Raw genomic sequence first — 23,085 nt, forward strand, 5'->3', positions numbered from 1 at the left:
ACAAAAGTGCCTAAGTGCCTGCAACTGAGTATTTGCTCAGTGCACAGCAGTAGAGCTGTGGATAAACAGGACACCTCAGTTTCTTGTCCATTTTTAGTAATCTGGCTACTATAGATGTTCACTTCCACTCTTCCCTCCAAGGTGGTATTGCTTAATATTTTCAAGAAAAATAGCTCTGCTAAAAGTTCTCTAACATCTTAACTTTCTTCAACATCCCCTGATATTTTCCCAGAGCTATTTCTAACACTATCTCTAAACTGCAAAAACATTATTACTGGGCACCTGTCTGGCTCAGTCAGAAGAGCATGTGACTCTTATCTCAGGGCTGTGAGTTTGAGCCCCAAGTTGTATATGGAGATTACTTAAAAGAGAACCTTAAAAAAAAAAAAAAAGAACAAAAACATTATTACTAATTTTCTGAATTTGCATTTCCAAACTACTCTTCTGAAATAATCTCAGTTCCCCATGCACAACTGTACCTGCAATGACTGGAAAATCATAGTCACTTACCAGTCAGGCAGGACATGACATCATGGGGGTCAATTACACCCTTTATCTGGAGGTTCAGATACTCTGCATCAGACATTCTGCAACTGTTAAAGTTGTAGCCACTGACCCAAACTAAAATAGCACTAAGGTTGGTCTCTGTTTGAGGTAGATGTCACTTTGCGAAATAGAATTGAGTGTATCTTAGAACACTGAGTAAGAATACTAGATAGTTAAAAATGGGCAGGACACAATCACTGACCCTACAGGCAAGGAACAAATTTTCTGTGGGAACCAGAGGCAGAGATCCTGTTTGTTCTGGCCTAACATCTTTCTTTATTCCCAGTCACGGCCCTGTGTAAAGTTTTTTCCCTTACTCTTAGTCAATCATAATAGAACTCACAAAGTGATGACAAAAGCATCAGCTACATTCATTTGAAGAGGAGTAACATACTGCCTTCAGCTATGCGTGGATTATTTTATGTCTGAATGGTTCTATGGAATGATAGGACCATTTAGATCACTGGATTTGGGAACATCTCATTTCTGGGAAGAGGCTGGCAATCACGGAGTATGAAATTATGCCTGTTCATCGCAGTTCACAAGGAGCAAACTCCTTCTCCCTCTAGGTTTCCAGCATCCCTTGGAGAGCAGCCTGGCCAATGCTCAGATCAGAATGGAGAAAACCCTCGCTGCTGCCTCTAGGGATCCGCCAACTACATTTTCCAGAAGACCGTGCGCGGAATTGAGCCAATGGAAGCGTTTCCGCGGGAATTCATCCCGTAGGGGCGGGACTTCCGGCCTCCTCCTTGTGGCGGCCATTTTGCTGCTCTCGGGCGTGCCGGGGCGGGACCGAAGTGACGGAACTGTCAAGGCTCAGGAGTCGTTGTCCCCACGGCGGAGAGGCGGGTCCGCGGCTCGGCGACGACGCCGCCCGAGCTGTCCCGCGGCGGGTGTCTGCTCCTCTTTCGCCGCTCTGGGCCCCGCTCCGCCCACAGAGTCCGATGGCTGCGGCCGCGCGCAGGAACCCGGCTCAGGTAAACGCGAGGCCCCCGGACCCTCCCCCACCCAGACTCCCGAGGCCCGAGCGCGGGGCACCTGCTCGCGTCCCTGCGGCCCAGGTCCGGTGTCCGGGCCGGGGAGGCGCTCGTGGGCGGGGCCCCGTGTCTGAGCGCCGGCGAGATGGGGTGCGGGAGCGGGCTGCAGGGGGCGCCGAGGGGGAGGATTCGGGGGTGTGGGGTCTGCCCTCAGGGACACAGGGTGTGCGGCGGGATCACGGGGGGACTGGCGAGCTGGGGTGTGGTACCTCCGTTCTGAGGGCGCTGGAGGGTCGTGAACCGAAGAGGGACACGGTCCGTGTTTGGGTGTGAATAGCTTTCCGAAAGCTTCTCAAGAGAGAGGTGAAAGGGGGTGATGAAGACAAGGAGGCCCCGGGAGTGCCGTTCTTGTCGAAGGTCACAGAGCTGGTAGGAGGACTGAGGCACCGAGGTTGGTCATCCCGAGGTCCCTGGGTTCCAGGGCCGGGCGGGATGCAGGGGAGGCCTGACCTGGTAGAGCCCAGCCCTGGTTGCCTTCACTCAACCACAAGTTCTGAAGGTTGTGAAAGCTCATATGGCACCTGCGCAAGTCCCTCACTGATCTTGACATCGCCAGTACGGTGTCCAGGATTGTGGTGTCTTGAGCCCCTTCCCTTGCTATTTTTCCAACGGCTGGGTGTGGGGTCCCTGAGGATACCCCAAGCCGAGGCTCCTGAGTGCAGGCCAAGGGTTACATATAAACAGGTGTGAGAAGCTATCCCAGAAATAGATATCAGAGTGTGCAAATGCTTGGACAGGTACGACCTGCGTCCATTCTCCCTGTCGGGAACAAAGCAGAGGGTCAAGGATCAGGCCTGTAATGTGGCTGTTGAGAATTTGGGCACCTCTTTTGGAGGCAGTGAGAGGCTTGGATAAGAGGGGGAGGGGCTGGTCTTACCGGAGTCTTAATGGGCTCTTTCCGGTTGTAGAAAAGATAGCAGACCTTGGGGGTAGGGGAGGAGGCAGGGAGCCCGGGAGGAGGCAGCAGCTGCAATCCAAATGAGTGCTGATGAACCAAAGCAATGGCCATAGAGGTAGGTGAAAAGTTGGACTCTTCCATTTTTAAAAGAAGGGTAAAGTAGATTTTTTGATGTTGTAGGTGAGGGAGAGAAAAAAGTCAGGGATGACCCCAGGGATTTTGGTCCTAGCAGCTGAAGGGATGGAAGTTTCATCACCTGGGGTGGGGAGGTTGACGGTAGGTTAATTTTCTTTGGGACTGCCAGGAGTTTCGTTTGGTCCTGTTACGAGTCCTGTTAGGAGATATTTCAGGGCACAGCTCGTGGAGACAGCAAGTGAGTAGCTGGATTTGCCGGTCTGGAGATTTGGGGAGGAGGTGCAGGATGAAGACATCCAGAAGTGGTGGCTGTTGTGTAGACCAGAGAGGAGCTGTGGACTATGTTTAGGTTGGGGAATGCAGGTCATTGTGACAGTGCCTTAGCTGGCCAAATAGAGGGAGGTGCATGATGAGGAGTGATTTTCTTGCTGTGCACCTGATCAGGGTTGCTGGGCACACAAACACGGGTGAAGCAGAGACGTGATGGTGGGGAACACATGGGAGAGAGGATGATCTGGCAGGTGATGAAGGCTTCTGTGGAGTGGAGGCCATGGAGGCACGGGAGTAATTGAGACAAGAGGACACTGAGGCCAGGCTCCTGCTTACTCACTATTGCAGTTTCACGGGAATTTTGTGGTGAGCTTCGGTGGGGTTTGTGGTGTTCAGTCTTGATGGTGTGTAGGTCTGGGGCAGACTTTCAAAAGCGGTGGCTATCGGACCAGGATGGAACTGTGGGTCACACTTTAGGAAGTGTGTAATGTAGGTTATAGTGGTAATGCTGTTAGCTGGTCAGAAAGACTAGGGTGCATGCTGAGAGGTGCTTCTCTTGCTTAGCTCCTGGTTGACATCCTAAGTATGAGAAACACAGGCGATAGGGAGAAATGATGGTGTGAATGGTGTGGGAGAGAGGATGATCAGGGAGGCTAAAGCTTCCATGGCACAAGTGGCTGCAAGATGGCTTCGGAGGAGTAATTGAGGCAAGATGACACTGAAGGCAGGGCTCCTGCTAATTCACCACTGTATGGATTCACCAGAATTTTGGGGGGGCTTTGATGGGGTCTGGGGTGTTCGGGTCTTGCTGGTGGATAAGATCCGGTAAATGTAGTCCTTTGTGAGAGTCATCATGCCTGGCTGGGGTTTTAAGGAAGGTTGAGTGGAGAGGTGCGGAGTTGTGACCACTGAGACGACAGCAAGTCCAGCACAGAAGTGGAAGTGGGCCATAGCCATCTAATGCATATGTGCTTCTGGGCGGCTGACACTGAAGCAAAGATCAGAGGCACAGAGGAGGACTTCAAAGCAGAATTCAGGGCTTTGCCCAAAGTAGAGCTGTAGGGACTGGAGATGTGAGAGAGGAGAGTCTGCAGAGCAGTGTGCACATCAAGAGGAAGTGTGTGCTCAGGGCCACAGGGCCCTGGTATTGGAGGCTGAAGGGTACAGCATGAGCCCACATTTCAGTGTGTCTTAGGAGTCTCAAAATGGAGGTCCTAGGGAATTGTATGGTTGGGACCCTACAGGCCAGGATGAATTTGGATGACATCTCTGTCTCCCTGCCTGATGTTGCTGAGGGCTGAACTCAGTGAATAAAGAGACCCTGAGGATGGGGGGGCGGGGGGGGGAGGGAGGGGCGGTGCTAGTGGCACATAGGCCTGGAATTCTTGGAGTGGGGAGCTCTGGAGGAGGAGGAGTGTGGGGTAGATGTATGGTGAGATGGATTGTGGGATCTCAGAATGTTCATGGTTTCATCTGTCCCCATCGTAACAGGATAGTATGTCCTTTGAGGATGTCGCTGTGTACTTCTCCTGGGAGGAGTGGAGGCTCCTTGATGAGGCTCAGAGATGTCTGTACCACGATGTGATGCTGGAGAACTTTGCACTTATATCCTCACTGGGTAAGGCCCTCCCCCTCCCCAGTGGCCTGAACTAGGTCCTGTTCTCCCCCAACCCATCCCTTCTCAGTCTCTCTTACATGTGGACCATGGGCACTGTGGGTTCTCAGCTTTCTGGGTAGTTGCCATGTCGATAGGGCTGGTTTGTTTGCACTGCCCTCTTCTCCCCGCTCCTGCAGCCTCAGTACCTGCTATACTAAAACCCTCATAGGGAAGGATTCAAAGTTAGTCGATTTTTAGTGACCGTAATGGATTCCACCATGCTTGTTCTCTTCGTTTGGGTCAGTGAGTACAGATCCATGTCACTTCTGTATCCCAGGGGTTTTGTTTGTTTAAAGGTAGCTCTACAGCCTTGGGTCTTGAACTTAGAATTCTGAGATCAAGAATTGCATGCTCTACTAAGTGAGCCAGCCAGGCTCCCCTGTTTCCCAGGTTTTGATCCCTTCTTTTAGCTGACATGTCTTCCTGTCTCCTTGTGCTGGGTTTGCAGACATTGTCAGACTACTTAGCTGAATCACAGGCTACTTTTCAACAGACTCCTGCAAGGTTTGTACTTTAGGTGTATTTTCTTTTTCCCCCAGCCTTCTGGAGATACAAATTTATATATATTCAAGTGTACACTGTAGTGATTTGATATATGTATACACTGTGATATAATTTCCACAATTGAAGTTAATTAAATATCCATTCTTATAAAATTATTACATTATTTTTCTGTATGAATGCCTAAGATCTACTTTTAGTACTTTCAGTAAATTTCGAGTATACAGCATCATTATTAACTGCAGTCACCATGCTGTATGTTACATTTTCAGAACTTTTCATCTTATTACTGAACGTTTGTACCATTTGACCAACATCTCCCCATTTCCTCCACACCCCGGCTTCTGGCATTCTATAGGCATACCTTGGAGGTATTGCTGGTTTTGCTCCAGACCACTGCAGTGTAGAAACATCACAGTAAAGCAAGTCAGATGAATTTTTTGTTTTCCTGGTGCACATAAGTTATGTTTGCATTATTGTAGTCTATTAAGTCTGTCATAGCATGGTGTCTCAAAAACAATGTAGCTGATTTAAAAATAGTTCGCTGCTGTCATCTGAAATTGCAGCCAGTCATGTTTTTGTTGGTGAAGGGTCTTGTCTTGATGTTCATGGCTGCTGACTGCCCAGGGTGGTTTGTAAGGTGAGTGGCTGTGGCAGTTTCGTAAAATAAGACAACAACAAAGCTTGTTGCATTGGTTCACTCTTCTGTTCATGAGTGATTTGTCTATAGCATGCGATACTGTTTAATAGCATTTTACCCACAGTGGAACTTCTTTCAGAACTGGAGTCAGTCCTCTCAAACCCTTTTGCTGCTTTATCAGCTAAGCGTATGTAATATTCTAAATTTTTTGTTGTCATTTCCACAGTCTTAACATCTTCACCAGGAGTAGATTTCATCTCTTTGATTTTTTTTTAAATTTTTAATGTTTATCCTTGAGAGACAGAGCATGAACAGGAGAGGGGCAGAGAGAGAGAGGGAGACACAGAATCGGAAGCAAGCTTCAGGCTCTGAGCTGTTAGCACAGAGCATGACATGGGGCTCAAACCCACGAACCGTGAGATCATGACCTGAGCTGTCATCAGATGCTAAACCGACTGAGCCACCCAGGTGCCCCTGTTTGAATTTATTTTATTTTATTTTATTTTGAGAGAGAATGAATGCATGTGTGAGGGAAGGCAGAGAGAGGGAGAGAAAGAATCCCAGGTAGGCTCTGCTCTATCAGTGCAGAGCCCATGAACTGTGAGATTATGACCTGAGCTGAAATCAAGAGTCGGATGCTCACCTGAGCCACCCAGGTGGCCATGTTTTGAATTTTTAAAACTTTTAATTCCAGGATAGTTAAATACAGTGTTTTTATATTTTCTAAATTTTGGATTCCATCTCAGTAAACTACTTTCTTTGTTCATCCATATAAAGCAACTCCTCATCCATTCCATTCAAGTTTTATCATGAGCTTGTAGCAATTCAATCATATCTTCTAGCCCCACCTCCAGTTCTGTTGTCATTCCCACCACATCTGCAGTTAGTTTCTCCAAGGAAGTCTTGAACCCTTCAAAGTCATGGTGAATCCTTTCCAGAAGGTTTCTATTTACTTTGCCCAGATCCATCAGAAAAATCACTGTGGCAGCTCTGTCTGGTTTTACAGGATGGTATTTCTTAAAAATAATGCTTGAATATCAAAATTATTCCTTGATCCATAGGCTACAGAATGGATGTTGTGTTAGCAGGCATGAGACATTAGCTCATTGTACATCTCCATCAGAGCTCACGGGTGCTTTGTGACTAAGCAGTGATATTTTAAAAGAAAGCACTACGTCTCAACAGTGGGCTTAAAATATTCAGTAAGCCATATTATAAACAGATGTGCTGTCATCCAGACTTTGCTGTTCTATTTATAGCACGGGCAGAGTAGAATTCCTAAGGGCTTTTCAGAATGATACGTGAGCCTTGGCCCTAACAAGCTTGACTTTTCCAGCTATGAAAGTGCTAGATGGCCATCTTGCAGTCGAAGGCTGCTCGGTCTGCATTTGGAAAATCCGTGGTTCAGTGTCACCACCTTCATGAACGATCTCCGATCTCCGCTAGGGCTACCAGAGCACTTGCTGCAGCTTCTCCGTGAGCACCTGCTGCCCCACCTGGTCCTTTGCGGTTAGGAGACGGCTTCTTTCCTTCAGTGTCACGAGCCAGCCTCTGCTAACTTCAAACTTGTGTTCAGCAGCTTCCTCACCTCCCCTGGCCTTCATAGAAGGGAGAGAGTTAGGGCCTTACTCTGGATTAGGCTTTGGCTTAAGGGAATGTTGTGACTGCTTTGAGCTTCTGTCCAGAGCACTAAAACTTTCTCTGTATCCGTAGTAAGGCTGTCCTGTGTTCTTATCATTTGTGTGTTCGCTGGAATAACACTTTTTTTTTAAATAATTTATCCTAATTAAAAATATAACGTTTATTTATTTTTGAGACAGAGAGAGACAGAGCATGAACAGGGGAGGGTCAGAGAGAGAGGGAGACAGAGAATCTGAAACAGGCTCCAGGCTCTGAGCTGTCAGCACAGAGCCCAACGCTGGGCTTGAACTTACAGACCATGAGATCATGACCTGAGCCGAAGTCGGACGCTTAACCAACTGAGCCACCCAGGCGCCCTATCCTAATTAAAAAAAAAAAAAAAAAAAAAAAATATATATATATATATATATATATTTTTTTTTTTTTTTTTTTTTTTTGAGAGAGAGAGAGAGAGAATGTGAGTGGGGGGGGGGCAGAGAGAGAGGGAGACACAGACTCTGAAGGAGGCTTCAGGCTCTGAGCTGTCAGCATAGAGCTGGATGCGGGGCTCGAGCTCACGAACCTTGAGATCGTGACCTGAACCAAAGTAGGATGCTTAACCGACTGAGCCACCCGGGTACCCCTGGAGTAGCACTTTTATAAATGCTTGTTGGGGCGCCTGGGTGACGCAGTCGGTTAAGCGTCCGACTTCAGCCAGGTCACGATCTCGCGGTCCATGGGTTCGAGCCCCGCGTCGGGCTCTGGGCTGATGGCTCAGAGCCTGGAGCCTGTTTCTGATTCTGTGTCTCCCTCTCTCTCTGCCCCTCCCCCATTCATGCTCTGTCTCTCTCTGTCCCAAAAATAAATAAAATAAAAAAAAAAAAAAGTTGAAAAAAAAATAAATGCTTGTTTATTTTATTTTGAGAGAGAGAGAGAGAGAGCAAGCATGTGGAGGAGAGGCAGAGAGAGAAGGAGAGAGAATCCCAAGCAGGTTCTACACTGTCAGCACAGAGCCCGACTCGGGGCTCGATCTTATGAACCATGAGATCATGACCTGAGCTAAAATCAAGAGTAAGATGCTTAACCATGAGCCACCCAAGGGCCCCTGCATGTTTTGTTTTGTTTTGTTTTGTTTAATTCCAGTACCATAATATTTTGATTACTATTGTTTTCTGGTATAGTTTGAAATTACAAATGTGATTCCTCTAACTTTGATCTTTGTAATCAAGATTTCTCTCTTTGATGTCATTTGTGGTTCGAATTTTAGGAGTCTGGTTCTGTTTCTGGTAAAAAATCCCACTGGAATTTTGGTAGAGTGTAGTGAATTTTAGGTTGCTTTATGTAGTAGAAATATTTTAATAGTGATTCTTTCAGTCCACAAACATGGGATATCTTTCCATTTATTTGTGTCTTCAATTTCTCTCATTAATGTCTTACAGTTTTCATTGTACATATCTTTCATCTGCTTGGCTAAATGTATTCCTAAGTATTTTATTTCTTAAATGCTATTGTAAATGGAATTGATTTCTTAATTTCTTTCGAGATATTTCATTGTTAGTAATGGGCATATCTGATTTTTGTATGTAGATTTCTTATCCCGTAAATTTACTGAGTTTATTCATTTTGACAGTTTTTTGGTGGACTTTTTGTAGTTTGCTTTATACAAGATCTATGTCATCTACAAACAGTTTTACTTCTTTTCTGATTTGGATGCCTTTCTTTTTCATCTCTGATTGTTCCAGGTAGGACTTCCAGTACAATTCTGAATAGCAGTTATGAGAGTGGACATCCTTGTCTCATTCCTGATCATAGAGTAAAAGTTTTTACCTTTTCACTGTAGAATGTGCTTTTAGCTGTGGGCTTATATGTGGCCTTTGTGTATTGTGGTGTATGTCTTCTTTACCTAATTTTGGGGAGTTTTATCATAAAAGGATTCTGAATTTTGTGAAATGCTTTTTTTTTTTTTTTTTAATATTTGTTCATGTGATCATATGAGCTTTGGCCTTCACTCTTTTATAAGATAGAACACATTTACCAATTTACTTATGAGAAACCACCATTGTATCCCAGGGATAAATATCACTTGGTCACAGTTTATGATTCTTTTCATATACTGTTGAATTTGGTTTGCTAGGATTTTGTTGAGCTTTTTTACATCTATGTTCATTAGAGATGTTGGCCTATAATTTTGTTTTCTTGTAAGGTGTTTTGGTGTCCTAATTCTAGTCTTCTAAAATGAATTTGAAAATGATCCCTTCCTCTTCAAATTTTTGGAAGAACTTGAGAGTTTAATCCTTCACTCAGGTACCACCTCACGCCAGTCAGAGTGGCTACAATGAACAAATCAGGAGACTAGATGGTGACAAGGATGTGGAGAAACAGGAACCCTCTTGCACTGTTGGTGGGAATGCAAACTGGTACAGCCACTCTGGAAAACAGTGTGGAGGTTCCTCAAAAAATTAAAAATAGATCTACCCAATGACCCAGCAATAGCACTGCTAGGAATTTACCCAAGGGATACAGGAGTGCTGATGCATAGGGGCACTTGTACCCCAATGTTTATAGCAGCACTTTCAACAATAGCCAAATTATGGAAAAAGCCTAAATGTCCATCAACTGATGAATGGATAAAGAAATTGTGGTCTATATACACAATGGAACTACGTGGCAATGAGAAAGAATGAAATATGGCCTTTTGTAGCAACGTGAATGGAACTGGAGAGTGTTATGCTAAGTGAAATAAGTCATACAGAGAAAGACAGATGCCTTATGTTTTCACCCTTATGTGGATCCTGAGAAACTTAACAGAAGACCATGTGGGAGGGGAAGGAAAAAAAAAAAAAGGTTAGAGAGGGAGGGAGCCAAAATATAAGAGACTCTTAAAAACTGAGAACTAACTGAGGGTTGATGGGGGGTGGGAGGGTGGGTGATGGGTATTGAGGAGGGCACCTGTTGGGATGAGCACTGGGTGTTGTATGGAAACCAATTTGACAATAAATTTCATATTAAAAAAAAAAAGATGTTGATAGAAATCTTGTGGTCATGACCTTTTCTTTGTTGGGAGATATTTGATTTCTGAATCAATTTCCCCTTGTCATTTGGATTTTATGTCTTACAGTTCAGTGTTGGTAGGTTGTATGTTTGTAGGACTTTATTCTATGTTATCTAATATGTTGGTGTATATAGTTCATAGTAGTGTTTTATGATCCTTTGTGTTTCTGTGCTCTCGCTTGCAATTTCTCCTCTTATATTTCTGCATTAATTTATTTGAGTCTTGCCTTTGTTCTAAGTCTAACTAAAGGTTTTTCAAGTTTCTGCTCAGAAAACCAGCTCTTAGTATTGTTTGTCTTTTTATTTTTCTAGTTTCTATTTTATTTTTGGTCTGATCTTTGTGTTTTCCTTTGTTTCTCTAACTTTGGTCTTAGTTTGTTATTTTTCTAGTTTCTTAAGGTGTAAAGTTAGGTTGTTTCTTGGAGATCTTTTCTTTTCTTTTTTTAAGAGCCGGCATTTATTGCTTAAACTTTTTTCTTAGAACTGACTTTTCACATTCAATATAGATATTTTTATGTATGTATGTATGTATTTATTAATGTTTGTTTATTTTTAAGAGAGAGAGTGAGTGGGGCAGTGGCAGAGGGGTACAGAGCACCTGAAGCAGGCTCTATGCTGACAGCAAAGAGCCCAATGTGGGGCTTGAACTCACAAGCTGCGAGATCATGACCTGAGCGGAAGGAAGACACTTCAACTGAGCCACCCAGGTGCCCTCCATATAGATACTTTTAAATGTTTATTTTTATCTTAGCGTGATCGGGGGGAGGGGCAGAGACAGAGGGGGACGGATGTTCAGAAGCAGGCTCTGTGCTAACAGCATCAGACTTAATGCAGAGATTGAACTCATGAACTGTGAGATCGTGACCTGAACCAAAGTCGGACACTCAACTGACTGAGCCACCCAGGCACTCCTCACGTTCCATAGATTTTGTTTCCACTTTTGTTTTTCTTAAGATACTTTTTTATTTTGCTTTTGATTTATCCTTTGGCCAACTGATTGGATAGGCATGTGTTGTTTAATGTCCACATATTTGAATTGTTAAGTTTCCGCATGTTACTGATTTCTAGTTTCATCCATTGTTGGGAAAAGGTACTTGACAGAATTTCAGTCTTCTGAAATTTGTTAAGACTTGTTTGACATGTGATTTATCTTAGAGAATATTCTGTGTCACTTGAGAGTGTGTATGCTGCTATAGTGAAATGGAATGTTCTATATATGTCTTTTCCATCCATTTGGACAAGAATGTTCAATTTAGATATATATCCTTATTAGTATTTTTTGTCTGGATATCTGCCTGTTGTTGAAAGGGGGATATTGATAATTAATATCTGATTGCTGTCTTTTCTGTCTTCAGATCTAGTCGAATTTGCTTAATACTTAAATTAGATGCTTTGATGTGTGATGCATATATACATAAAATTCGTGCATTCTCTTTATGATTTCATTCTTTTATCATTATGTAATGACCTTCTTTGTCTCTTGACAGTTGTTAACTTAAAGTCTGTTGTATCTCCTATAAGTATAGCTACCCCTATTCTGTTTTGGTTTCTATTTGTGTGGACTATCTTTCTCAATTCCTTCACTTTCAGCTTCTGTGTGTCCTTAAGGCTGAAGTTGCTCTAGTGTTGGCAGCATATAGTTGGGTCATGTTTTGTTTTGAGTTCAGCCACTCTGTCTTTTGATTGGAGAATTCTATTAGGACCTACTGTTGCCATGTTAATTATCGTCTCAGAGTGTTGTAGTATCTTTCTTCTTCATCTTTTGCTGTCTTCCTTGGTAATCTGATGATTTCCCGTGGTCTTATGCTTCCATTCCTTTCTCTTTTGTATCTCCTATAGGTTTTTGCTTTGTGGTTACCATGAGGCTTACATAAATAATCTCGGGGCAGCTGGGTGGCTCAAGTCTGAGCGTCTGACTCTTGATTCACATCGTGATCTCATGGTTTGTGGGTTTGTGCCCCGCATTGAGATCCACACTGACAGCACAGAACCTGATTGGGATTCTCTTTCTGTCCCTCCCCCCACTCACATGTGCGCGCGTGCGCTCTCTCTCTCTCTCAATAAATAAACTTAACGAAAAAAAAGAATGCCTCATCAAGAATGATGAGATAAAGTGAGGTGAATGATATAGGCATTGTGACATAGCATTAGGCTACTAGAGACCCTCTGAACTGTTATAATGAAGGAGGATCATTTACTTTTGCAACTTTTTTTTTAAGTTTATTTATTTTGAGAGATAGCATAAATGGGGAAGGGCAGATAGAGGGAGAGACAGAATCCCAAGCAGGCTCCGTACTGTCAGCATAGAATCCAGTGCAGGGCTTAAACTCACAAACTGTGAGATCATGACCTGAGCCAAGATGAAGAGACGCTTAACTGACTGCACTACCTAGGTGCCCCCATTTGCTTTTGGACCATGGTTGACCATGGGTAAGTGAAACCTTGGAAAGTGAAATGGATGAGGGACTCCTGTATTTTGACTATGACTATATAATTGCATTTACCAGTGTATTCTATATTTTCATGTTACTAATTAGCATACTTTCATTTCAGCTTGAAGAACTGTTGTAGCATCTTCTGTAGGGTACATCAAGTGGTGATGAACTCCCTTAGCTTCTGTTTGTCTAGGAAAGCAGTTCTCCTTTATTTCTGAGTGACAACTTTGCTAGTAAAGTATTTTTGGTTTGCAGTTTCTTTGTTTCAGCATTTATAGAACACACCATGCCACTCTCCTAGTATTCAGTGTTACAGCTAAGAACACTACTCATACCCTAATGGAGGTTGGGGGGGAGCGGTTCCCTTGTGTGAGTTCTCTTCCCACAGCTTTCAAATTCTCTGTCATTATATTTCGAATTTTATTATATAGTTCACTTTTTTTTTTTTTTTTTTTTTTAAGAGCGAGAAGGCACAAGTGAGCAAGGGGCAGAGAGAAAGAGAGAATCCCACGAGGGGCATAGAGAGGGAGAGAGAATTGGGGCTCACCTGGGGTTCACGCTCACCTGAAGCAGGGCTCCAGCTCACCCGATACGGGACTTGAACTCACAAACTGAGATCATGACCTGAGCCTTCTTAACCAAAGCCACCCAGGGGCCCCATATAGTTGACCTTTGAACAACACAGGGGTTAGGGACGCTAACCCCCATGCAGCCAAAAATGCATGTATAACTTTTGACTTCTCCCAGAACTTAGTTACTATTAGCCTACTCTTCACCAAAGCCTTACTAATAACATAAATTAACTCATATTTTGTACATTATACATCTACTGTATTCTTACATTAAAGTAAGCCAGAGAAAAGAATATGCTAAAATCATAAGGAAGAGTAAATACATTTATAGTATTTTACTGTATTTACTGGAAAAAGTCTGCTTATAAATTAATCCACACGGTTCGAACCCATGTTGTTCTTAAGGGTCACTGTAATGTGTCGTCTTTTTTCTTTTTTCTTTTAAAGATTTTAAGTAATCTCTGTATCCAACATGTGTCTTGAACTCATGACCCCAAGATCAAGAGTCTCATGCTTTTCTGACTGAGCCAACCAGGTGCCCCTGTAATGTGTCTTGGTAAAGTCCTCCTTGGTTTGAATCTTTTTGGGGACTTATGAGCATCATATACCTGTATGTTCATGTCTGTCCCCAGATATGGGAAGTTTTCATCCATTATTTTATAATCTGTGACTTTAAATGAGATTTCTGTCCCTTTCTGTCTGTCTGTCTGTCTGTCTGTCTGTCTTCTCCTTCAGGACCACCATAATGCAAATATTGTTTTATGATGTATAATCCACACAGACTTTCCTTATTCATTTTTTTTGTTGTCTTTTTTCTAATTTGAATAATTTCAAAAGTATCTTCAGTTTCAGATTTTCTTTTTTTTTTTTTTTCTTTTCAGATTCATTCTTTTGATTGATCAGGTTGGCTGCTGATTCTCTCTTCTGTATTTTTTGGTTTGTTTCATTCATTGTATTCTTCACCTTAACTTTTTTTATTATTAAATTTAAATTCCAGTATAGTTAACATACAGTGTTATATTTGTTTCAGGTGTACAATATAGTATGCCATAATTTGTTTGGTTCTTTTTTATATTTTTGTATCTGTCTGTTGAAAATCTTTTGTAATTGTTTTCCTTATTTCATTAAATTGTATTTTCTTGTAGCTCAGTGAACTCCCTTAAGACAATTATTTTGAATTCTTTGACAGTTCATAGATCTGCATTTTGTTAGGGTGATGGATAAATTACTGTGTTCCTTTGGGGGTGTTCTGTTTCCTTGATTTTTTTGTGTTTCTTGTAGCCTTGCATTGATGTCTGTACATTTCATGGAGTAGTCACTTCTAGACTTTACAGAAAGGTTTTAGTGGGGAAGATCTTTACCTGTATGTGGCAGTTCCCACTACAAGATGGCCAAGAGGCTTAGTGTCTGCAGCTCTGTCATCTGAGATCAATGTTAGAAAGATTGCAGGAGTCCTCAATAGCTAAGGCTCTGTGTGTCCACAGTAGTAGAGAAACACTTTCTCCCACAGGAAGTATTTTGGCCATGGGGTTCCCATCTTGATGCCCAGTCCAGCTCTTGGGTGTCTTCGTGGTGGTGGTAGCATTGGTGTCTGATGTGCAGGCACCTGCAGAGCAGGTACAGGTCTGGTTTCTAGGGTGTGAACTGACACAGAGCATTAGCAATTCTAGGGTCCCAGATGCCAAATAGTCTGCAGCAGTGTTGAGTGTGTTATGTGAGATGCGGTTGGACACTGAGCATTGATGGAACCTGTGACAGGAGCATGGGTACATTTAGACAGTGTCTCTGGGTTTTGAGGAGCTGGCTCGCCCACAGTGGCCATGGCTTTGGTACTTGAGGCTTGGGCACTCAGGTGACAGCCATGGGGTCAGGTTATGGAATATGGGCAACCACGGAGCAGTTGCATCTCTTGGGTCCAGGGTGTGTGCGGGTTTGATGTGAGTGCCAGCTCTGCTCCCAGGGTGGAGCAGTAGCTCCTTTTTTGGCAGAGGGAGCAGCTCAGTTATTATTCCCTGGCAGGTCCCCATGGTGTCAGCTGTCGGTCATGTTAGTGCAGAAGCTGCCAGGGTCTTCTGCACAGCAGACATCTGGGGTCCATGTCTACAAACACCTGGACACTTCTGCTGTGTAACCTGTGATAGTCCACAGCTGTAGTGGGACTTGTTGAGGTTCGCAGCAGTGGCTGCTGGGGTCCCCTGTAGAGTAGGCCACTGCAGAATGCAGTGGCATCACCCCTTTGGCTGACACATATAGTGCCCACCCTTATTTTCTGTCTCTCCAGGTGTCTTCACTAAGCCAGTGTCCCCATCGATCCTTTTTGTGGTTATTCTCCTTTTTGTGTGCTCCCTTGTGTTGCTGTTGTGTCTTAATTGGACTCTTTTTTAATATTTTTTTAATGTGTTAGAGAAAGCAAGAAGGGGAAGGGCAGAGAGAGAGGTAGAGAGAGAATCCCCTGCAGGCTCCACGCTGTCAGTGCAGAGCCCAACGTGGGGCTCAGTCCCATGAACTGTGAGATCATGACCTGAGCTGAAATCAGGAGTCGGATGCTTAACCAACTGAACCACCCAGGTGTCCCTCTTGTTAAAAATGTTTTAAAAATTTCATTTAAGTCCAAGGTTGTTAACATGTAGTGTAATAATGGTTTCAAGAGTAGAATTTAGTGATTTATCACTTACATATAACACTCAGTGCTCATCCCAACAAGCATCCTCCTTAATGCCCATCACCCATTTAGTCCACCCTTCGCCCACCTCTCCTCCAGCAACCCTCAGTTTGTTCTTTGTATTTAAGAGTCTCTTATGGTTGTCTCCCTCTCTGTTTTTATCTTATTTATTTTTCCTTCCCTTCCCCTATGTTTATCTGTTTTGTTTCTCAAATTCCACATATGAATGAAATCACAGAATATTTGTCTTTCTCTGACTTATTTCACTTAGCATAATATATTCTAGTTCCATCCACATTATTGCAAATGGCAAGATTGCATTCCTTTTGATCACTGAGTAATATTCCTCTGTGTGTGTGTGTGTGTGTGTGTGTGTGTACACATGTATGTACGTACGTACACATGCCACATCATCTTTCATTAGTCGAAGGACACTGGGTTCTTTCCATAATTTGAATATTGTTGATAGCCAGCCGCCCCTCTTAATTGGACTCCTAAACCTGCTAAGGTCAAAGGCTGGTTTCCTCTGCTGTCATGCTGACATCATCTACCTTGCTCTTTTTTCTAGGCCTCTTGTGTGCTGGACAGCCCTGGGACAGGGCTGGCTATTCATTTGTCCTGTTTTTCCCTTAGGACTTGTATCATCCATGTCCCATGTAGTTGCTCAGGGCTCACAGAGAAGAGTCCTTGCGTATTACAGGATGGACATGACTCCAGATGTGGCAAGGTGGACTCAGCGGGGGAAGGGATGGGCTGGTCCTGGTGAATGGCTGGAGAGAGTGTGCCATCAGGGATGTGCTCAGATTACACCAGAAACCTGTCTTTATTCACCCCCACTTTTCATGTCATTTCCACTGGCTGCACTTCATTACTACCTTTTTCTTCTCTGGCTTGACACTGCCAATTTCTTGGTTCTTCTCATCGTTTCTACTATGACTTTCAGTGCAGTGATGATCATCACCTCTCTGACTCCTCATCTCACCCATTTCTCTCAGTGTTCTTTCTGTGTGCTCCAGCATTAGCCATGAGATATTCACGTGTCCTTACAATGACATGGAACAGCAGCTAATCTGTTGCAGCTGGATTTTAGTGGGCTTGGATGCATGCGTCTACTCAGCATCTCATCAGCAGTGGCAAAGGTCCTGCCAATAACCGTTGGCAGAGAAACGGGTTGTAGTCCTCATCTCTCTTCCTTGTCTCATATGCTGTCTTTGTTTCCTTCCCTGGTGGGTTATCCACCAGTCTGTGACCTTAGGATCCCAGTAATGCACAACTGAATTCCAACTCCTGTGTCTGGAAAAGCATCCCATAAACTTGTGCCTACACGAGACAGGTGCATATGCATGACGGGCTTACCCCTCACTGTAGTCACCATGTATTTCATGAGAGTTTCTTTGCGTTCAGGTTGCTGCTGTGGAGCAGAGGATGCGGAGGCACCCCTTGAACAGAGCGTTTCTGTAGGTGTGTCACAGGCCAGCACACCCAAGGCAGCTCTGTCTTCCCGGAAGACCCACCCCTGTGAGATGTGTGGTCCGGTCTTGAGAGACATTTTCCACTTGGCTGAGCACCAGGGAAAGCCAAGCAGCCAGAAACTGTTGAGGTGTGGGGCATGCGCAAAACGATTTTATTTCAGCATAAACTTTCAGCAGCAGCCAGAGCAGTACACGGGAGTGAAACCATTCAGAAGCAGTGTGGACAGGACCTCTTTTGTGAAGAGCTGTGGATTCCATGATTCAGGAAAGCCCTTTACCTGTGGAGAGATTGAGAAAGACTTCCTGCCTGGCTCGGGGCATCTGCAACAAGGGGCCATTCATACTGGAGAAAAGCTAAACACAATCAGCCAGTGCAGGGCAACTATACAGAGCAGAAAAAGTCATTACACCTGGGGAGAATGCAAGAAAGCCTTCGGTCCCAAACACACGCTTTCTCAGGACCAGTGTTTTGTGTGCAGTGAATGTGGGAAAACATTCAGGTACAAATCTTCATTTGTTATCCACCAGAGATTGCATACTGGAAAAAGGCATCATGAGTTTGATGAATGTGGAAAATCCCTTCGGCAAAGCTCAACCCTCAGTCAGCATGGAAAGACTCACTCCGGATCCAGGCAATACAAGTGCAGCAAATGTGGGAAATCTTTAAGCCACAAATCCGTTCTCATTCATCCCCAGCGATGGCACGGTGGAGAAAACAGTTATATGTGTGGTGAATGTGCAAAATCTTTTAGTCAGAGCTCAGTGTTGATTCCATGTAGAGTTCAAACTGGAGAAAGGCCTTATAAGTGTGGTGACTGTGCAAAATCTTTTACCTCTATCTCTGCCCTAAGTTATCATCAGAGATCTCACACAGGGGAAAGGCCCTATGAGTGCAGTGAATGTGGGAAGTCTTTTATCTCTAGGTCTGACCTCCGTTATCATCAGAGAGTTCATTCTGGAGAAAGGCCTTATGAATGCAGTGAATGTGGGAAATCCTTTATCACTCGTACTGCTCTCCGTTATCATCACAGGGTTCACACTGGGGAGAGGCCTTATGAATGCAGTGAATGTGGCAAGTCCTTTACCCGAAGAAATAACCTCATTATACACCTAAGAGTTCACTCAGGTGAAAGACCTTATGAGTGTAGTGAATGTGGGAAATCTTTTACCTTTAGTTCCAGCCTGCGTTATCACCACAGAGTTCACACTGGAGAAAGACCTTATGAGTGTAGTGAATGTGGGAAATCTTTTAACAATAGGTGGACACTCATTCGACACCGGAGAATTCACACAGGAGAAAAGCCGTATGTGTGCAATAAATGTGGGAAATCTTTTACCTGTAGCTCCACCCTCCAGTATCATCATCGAGGTCACCTTGGAGAGAGGCCTTATGAGTGCAGTGAATGTGGGAGATCTTTTACTACTAGCTCTGCCCTCCGTTATCACCAGAGAGTTCACACTGGAGAAAGGCCTTATGAGTGTAACGAATGTGGGAAATCTTTTATTTCTAGATCTGACCTCCATTATCATCATAGAGTTCATTCTGGAGAAAGGCCTTACGAGTGTAGTGAATGTGGGAAATCCTTTATCCGAAGAAATAACCTTATTTTACATCAGAGAGTTCACACAGGAGAAAGGCCTTATAAGTGTAGTGAATGTGGGAAATCTTTTAATAATAGGTGGACCCTGATTCAACACCAGAGAGTTCACACAGGAGAAAAACCGTATGTGTGCAATGAATGTGGGAAATCTTTTACCTGTAGCTCCACACTTTGTTACCATCAAAGAGTTCATGAAGGTAAAAGGCCATATGAGTGCAGTGAATGTGGGAAATCTTTTACCTCCAGTTCTACCCTCCGTTACCATCAGAGAGTTCACACAGGAGAGAGGCCTTACAAGTGCAGTGAATGTGGGAAATCTTTTACCTTTAGTGCCAGCCTTCGTTATCATCACAGAGTGCACAGTGGAGAAAGACCTTATGAGTGCAGTGAATGTGGGAAATCCTTTAAGGATAGATCACAATTCAATAAACACCGGAGAACTCACACAGGAGAAAGGCCTTATGAGTGCAGTGAATGTGGGAAGACTTTTAGCCAAAAATCTTCCCTGTCAATACACCAGAGAATTCATAATAGTGAACGGTCTTATGAGTGTAGTGCTTGTGGGAAATCCTTTACATCTATCTCTGGCCTTGGTTATCATCATAGAGTTCATAGAGGAGAAAAGCCTTATCAGTGCAGTGAATGTGGGAAATCTTTTACCAACAGCTCCATACTGATTCGACACCAGAGAGTTCACACAGGAGAAAGACCTTATGTGTGCAGTGAATGTGGGAAGTCTTTTACCAGTAGCGCTACCCTCTCTTACCATCAGAGAGTTCATGCAGGGAAAAGGCCTTACGAATGCAGTGAATGTGGAAAGTCTTTTACTTCCAGTTCCACTCTTCGTTATCATCAGAGAGTTCATGCAGGAGACAGGCCTTATGGGTGTAGTGAATGTGGGAAATCTTTTATCTCTAGCTCCAAGCTACGTTATCATCAGAGAGTTCACACTGGAGAAAGGCCTTATGAGTGCAGCGAATGTGGAAAATCCTTCAGGGATAGTTCCCAATTCAGTCAACACCGGAGAGGTCACACTGGAGAAAGGCCTTATGAGTGCAGTGAATGTGGGAAATTTTTTACACGAAAATCTACACTCTCTCAACATCAGAGAGTTCACACTAGAGAAAGGCCTTAGGTGTGCGGGGAATGTTCAATTTCCTATCCACTGTAACAACTGGAGGGAGCTTTGAGGAGTCCTCTATCTGGACTGAATCTCAGACATCTAAACATGCTCAGTGGGGAGATCCCTTGTAAGTTTCATTGACATGGTAAGCTTGTGTAAATATGTTGCACTTTCCATACTGTTCAGGGCTGTTTCCAGATTTAGGTCACAGCTAGATCTTGTGCCCAAAGCCTGTTCTCCTCTACTGCCTGGCAGGTCCCCAAGGTGTGCATTAGTTCACCACCACAGTGTGTTCAGGGAGTCTGACCTTTGTTCTCTCATGAATTGGAGCAAATTAGGAGTAACCTGAGCCCTTAGGGGTCAGCTTCCCCATCTCCTTGACTACCTTCAGCCTGAACCTGAATCATTGATGACCCAGAGAATATGAGTTTGGCTGGCAGCTTGCAGAGAATAACTACCTTTTTCAGGGACATGATGGTCTCCTGTGATACTTGTGAGATGTTTTTCCAGTTTCCAAGTCACAAACTTGAGAGTGGTCTGCTGCACATTGCTTTGGCTTAAACAATAATCAAGGTCCTTTTTTTTTAATGTTTATTTTTTAGAGCGAGCACACACGAGTGGGAGAGGGCCAAGAGAGACAGAATCTGGAGCAGGTTCCAGGCTCTGAGCTGTCAGCACAGAGCCCTGTGTGGGGCTCAAACCCACAAACCATAAGATCATGAGCTGAGCCAAAGTCAGATGCTGAACCAACTGAGCCACCCACGTGCCCCTCGAGGCCTTACTTTTTAAATCCTTTTTAATCTTGAATGTTCTACTTACTCTGTGGGGTAGTTTATAAACAGATTTGGGCTCAACAGCCATCAGAGGGTGAACTTTTTAGGAGTCTCAAATTGTCCATGCCTGAGGAGGGAGAGGATGATGGCAGAAAGTAGCTTGCCAGCCTTGACCAAATCTGTATCACTGCCCCACAACCTCTGAAAAACTGCAGGGCTTTCTGGTTTTCATTTGAGGTCTGGATGCTTTGTGTTTTAGGAGTCTCAGTGATGACCCCAAGCAGGGGACAAGTGTGAGACCCTCAGAGGCTTTTGAAAGCAGCATGAATTTTTCACTTATTCAGAGGAGCTATCACAGGGGATGTCAGTACTGTTGAGGTGTTTTCTTCCACAGCTCTGCAAACAGCCATGTGCCCTGATGTCCACAATCCATTGGGCCAGGGTCACTGGTTGTAAGACCACAGGCATCTGGGGAAACCATAATTCATAAAGAAACACTGGCTTAATAGGGAGTGGAGGAAACTGCAGCCAACTTGATGGAATGTGCCTCTTCTAAAAATGTGTCCAGGAAAGTTTCTGTGACCATGACTTTGCAGGATCAGTGTATACACAAATCTCAGGACCTCCGGGCACATTTATCTTATGTAGCTAAAGTAATTGTCAGAGAAAAAAATAAAAATTAAAATAATCAAAAGGTTTTGTGGATTCTGTGGTGTTTGCCTCAAAGCCGTTATCACACAGACAGGAAAAGAAAAAGATAAAGGAGGATCTATATTCCTGGGATGTGGGGCATTCCTGTTGACTTGTATGGAAATATTCTTCACTGTTCTCCACATTTGCTGCCACTGAGGTGATACCCCCATAGGCGTGGGGAAGATTGATGGAGTCAATGTGTGAAACAGGTTGCCAAACCTGTTTTCCAAAAAGAGTGGGACAGTCTGTCTTGAGCTTTATTCAAGATAATAGCCTACATGTACTAACCTGCATATATTTAAAGTATAATTTTATAAGTTTTGACATAGTTCTGAACCTCTAAAGCCATCATCATAGTCCTGATAATAACCATATCTGTCACAGTATGTTTACTTAGGTCCTTTTATAATCCTTGCATCTCCCACCTCTGTAGGTAACCATTTGTTTCTCCTACAATAGATTGAGTTTATGTTTGGAATTTATGTGTCACAATTACTTTGAGACTCATCGATACTATGTGAGTAGTGGGTTTTATTCGTTTTTGCCAAGTAATATTTTTGGATATACCAGTTTATCCATTTATCAGTGTACGAGGATTTTTTTTTCTAGATTTTGACTACTGAAGATAAGGCTAGTATAAACATTAGTGCTCTCTATGTGAATGTATGTTTCCTTGATCTTCTGTCAGTAACTTAGAGTGTAATGTCTGGGTCACAGGGTAGGTAAATGTCTTACTTTTGATTCTACATTTTGCATCTTCCCAGCAGTGTCTCAGAGTTCCATTTCCTCTGTTTGGCCAATCATTTTAATTTTAGTCCTTTTAATAAGTTTTTAGTGTTATCTCACTTTCTGTTTAAATTGCATTTCTGTAAGGATTCACAATGGGCACTTTTTCCAACGTTCATTTGCTATCTACATCTTTGGTAACATGTCTGCACATATCTTTTTCCTATTCTTTGAGCTTTGACTATTTCCTTTAAGAAACAGGACAGTGAAACAAGTGTGTGTGTGCACAATTCACAATGGGATGGACACTTATGCTGTACCCTTTTAAATTTTTTCTGCATTATTAACATATTCTCCATCACATTCTTAAGTCCAGTCATTGAGGAATACAATAAAGCCTTTCTTTGTAGTGGTTTACCCATTTTCCTGCTTTATCACCATCGGTGACCATTGGTTGGTGGGCTGGAGCAGGTGGCCGATAACATTGCATCAGGATGGGCTGGGTTAGACTTTACTTTGAGTCCCAAAACCTGGCGGGACGGAGGGTGGGGTGGTAGTGATGTAGAGGTCATTGATCACACTCCCCAGGTCCTGGTCCAAGCTGCCTATGTTTAATTCTTGGATTCCTGGCCATAATAAAGACCCACAGGCAAATGCGCCCATTGGGGGCCTC

At 43.7% G+C, this 23,085-nt stretch overlaps 1 protein-coding gene across 3 annotated transcripts; it reads left to right on the forward strand.

Moving 5' to 3' along the window:
* The first annotated feature begins 1,129 nt into the window (after positions 1-1,129).
* Positions 1,130-22,829, forward strand: LOC123382177 (zinc finger protein 418-like). 3 transcript variants are annotated; one of them, XM_045045544.1, is made up of 3 exons: positions 1,340-1,523; positions 4,378-4,504; positions 17,429-22,829. In XM_045045544.1, the coding sequence occupies exons 1-3, from the start codon at positions 1,491-1,493 to the stop codon at positions 20,230-20,232; spliced, it is 2,964 nt and encodes a 987-aa protein (XP_044901479.1). In that variant the 5' UTR covers positions 1,340-1,490; the 3' UTR covers positions 20,233-22,829. The 3 variants fall into 3 exon arrangements, with proteins under 3 accessions (XP_044901478.1, XP_044901479.1, XP_044901480.1); XM_045045545.1 differs by lacking the exon at positions 1,340-1,523 and adding an exon at positions 10,913-11,062 and having other exon boundaries at positions 4,375-4,504; XM_045045543.1 differs by lacking the exon at positions 4,378-4,504 and having other exon boundaries at positions 1,130-1,523.
* The last annotated feature ends 256 nt before the right edge of the window (positions 22,830-23,085 follow it).

This window comes from Felis catus, chromosome E2 (genome assembly GCF_018350175.1).
Source record: "Felis catus isolate Fca126 chromosome E2, F.catus_Fca126_mat1.0, whole genome shotgun sequence".
Lineage (NCBI taxonomy): Eukaryota > Metazoa > Chordata > Mammalia > Carnivora > Felidae > Felis > Felis catus.

Coding starts and splice junctions, on each gene's coding strand:
- LOC123382177 (XM_045045543.1), top strand. CDS start 1,163: ATGGAGAAAACCCTCGCTGCTGCCTCTAGGGATCCGCCAACTACATTT. Junction 1,524..17,428: donor CGCGCAGGAACCCGGCTCAG/GTAAACGCGAGG, acceptor CTTTGCGTTCAG/GTTGCTGCTGTGGAGCAGAG.